We start from the raw sequence: 2,667 nt of genomic DNA on the forward strand, positions 1-2,667 counted from the left end.
GTGTGGGAGTGAGGGGCTGGGGTCAGTGGGTCCAGAGTGAGGGGCAGCAGCAGGGCTTGAGAGGTGGTGGCTTGTCAGTGAGCAGAATGGGCAGGGGCAGGGCACCAGCTTGTCACTGCCCCCCACCCCCACCCCTCAACCCCTTGGAAAAATCTCACCCTCTGCTGTGCCTTGTCTCCCTACTAGATGCTGCACAAGAACCACCTGCTACCACTTCCCCTTAAACACTCCCATCCCCAAATTTCCTCTCCCGTCCATCTCATCCGAGGAAACCAGCACCCACCAACTGCCCACAGGGGTGAAGAGCAGGCTGTGCACAATCAGGGCCATGAAGCCTTGTCTGGGAGTGGCTGCAAGGCACCAGGTTGCAGGGCCTGACACCCCTGTTCACACCCCAGCACAATCTCTTCCCACCATGAGGAGAAAGCAGCTGTGCTGCTTATAGGGTGAGCGAGATGCAAATCAGGGGCAGGCCGTCCCATATAAAGCTGTGTGTCTGGCTTACCGGGATGTACCCACAGAGGCAGCCTGAAGCCTGTGGGGTCTGTGCAGTGACTGGCCATCACCTCCAGAGCTTCACCTCCAGAGCCAACAAAGATGGGACCTGGGCTCCACCTCCTTGTCCTGGCAGCAGTGCTGGAAGGTATTTGGCACACTTGGAGGCCAGGACATGGAGGGGACAACTGCATTGATCCCATCCTGATACTAGTTACTCTTGCTTCATAACTTGGTTTTCAGGTGCCTGGTCCCAGGTGCAGCTGGTAGAGTCGGGAGGAGATGTGAGAAAACCTGGAGACTCTCTGCGCCTCTCCTGCAAAGCCTCTGGGTTCACCTTCAGTAACTACTACATGGGATGGGTCCGCCAGGCTCCTGGGAAGGGGCTGGAGTGGGTTGCTTATATTAGCACATCCTCCTCTCCCATATACTACGCTGACAGTGTTAAGGGGCGATTCACCATCTCCAGAGATGACTCCAGCAGCCTCCTGCACCTCCAGATGAACAGCCTGAGAGCAGAGGACACGGCCCGGTATTACTGTGCTAGAGACACAGTGAAGCAAATCCTATTAGAGCTAATGCAAAAAACCCTGAGCACAAACTCCACTTGTGCCCTGTCCCACAGGAGGCTGCAGGGACCAGAGCAGCACAAGGCCAGGCCCAGTGCTGGACGGATCCGACCTGTTGGTGTCAAGAGTTAACACTTTCTTTCACTGCACCAGTCACACATTCCTCTGCATGGGGTGACTGGGTGCACTGGACTCCACACTCAGCACTGGAGCCAGTCCTGATGGGAGGGCAAGGGCAGGGGCTGCACTCCCAGATCTCTCTCGCGAGAAGCCTGGGGACTCTCAGTCTCCCCCCTCAGCAGGCAGCTGGCCCATTTTAGTATCATAGGCAAACTTGGACAGCGTGCTTTCCACCCCCTCATCCAAGGTGCTGATGAAGATGTTAACCAGTGCAGGCCTGAGGACCGAGCCCTGGGGTACCCCACTGCTCACATCTCACCAGGTTGAGTACAACCCGTCCACCACTACTCTCTGGGTGTTCCCCATCAGCCAATTTTTGACCCATCCAACTATGTAGGCATCAGTGCCACAGTCACTTAATTTATTGGTGAGGATGGGGTGAGAGACAGTGTCAAAGGCCTTCTAAAAGTCTAGAAAGACTACGTACACGGCGACACCATCATCCAAGGATTTAGTTCCTTGGTCATAAAAAACAACCAGGTTCATCAGGCAGGATCTGCCTTTAATGAACCCATGCTGATTGCCCCTGAGCATGATCTCCCCTGCAGGCCCCCCACAGATGTGCTCCTGGAGGATTCTCTCCAAGATCCTCGCCAGGAGCGAGGTGAGGCTTACAGGACTATAGTTACCTGGGTCCTCCCTTTCTTGAATATTGGGACCACATAACCTAGTTTCAAATCCACCGGCACCTGGCCAGATGACCACGGATGCTCGTACAGAAGGGCAAAGGGCTCCACGATGACCTCTGCCAGCTCCGTCAACACCCTTGGGTGGAGTTCTTGAATATTGGGACCACATAACCTAGTTTCAAATCCACCGGCACCTGGCCAGATGACCACGGATGCTCGTACAGAAGGGCAAAGGGCTCCACGATGACCTCTGCCAGCTCCGTCAACACCCTTGGGTGGAGGGCATCTGGACCTGCAGATTTAAACATGTCTAGCCCTGCCAGAAGATCCCTAACTACCTCTGTGCTGACTGGAGACCTGACAGAGCTATCCCCAAGATTGTCCCTACATCTGGAAGGTGGGATACCCCGGTCCCTGTTCAAGAAAACAGAGGTAAAGCAAATGTTTAAAATATCAGCTTTCTTGTCTGGCATAGCCACAAGGTTACCTTTTGCATCTCGTCTTCATGCTGTGGTCCCTGTGCCCGAGTGCTGGCCTCGATGGTGAGGGGCACGCTGGCCTGGGTCCCTGCCTCCATCCACTGGGAGAGGAATCTGGTCCTGATTATATAAGAAGTAACTGGTCAGAGGTGGATCATGGACTGAATTCAACCCCAACAGCTCCTTTGAAGGAAGAGCTCCCCTACCTGTACCCACCACTGCTCCCAGCACCTCCATCCTGCCCTGGCGCTAGAACACTACACACCACAACCCCAGTTCCCAACCCACGACCTGTTCGGTTCCCCACCTGCCCCT

At 55.1% G+C, this 2,667-nt stretch overlaps 1 gene segment (V, D, J or C); it reads left to right on the plus strand.

The window, feature by feature from the left end:
* The first annotated feature begins 522 nt into the window (after nt 1–522).
* On the plus strand, nt 523–1,196 carry LOC106723434. The segment is given in 2 exon segments: nt 523–643; nt 739–1,196. Coding segments are annotated over 2 exon segments (504 nt in total).
* The last annotated feature ends 1,471 nt before the right edge of the window (nt 1,197–2,667 follow it).

Source organism: Alligator sinensis, unplaced genomic scaffold (assembly GCF_000455745.1).
Source record: "Alligator sinensis unplaced genomic scaffold, ASM45574v1 scaffold2252_1, whole genome shotgun sequence".
NCBI classification, from domain to species: Eukaryota; Metazoa; Chordata; order Crocodylia; family Alligatoridae; genus Alligator; species Alligator sinensis.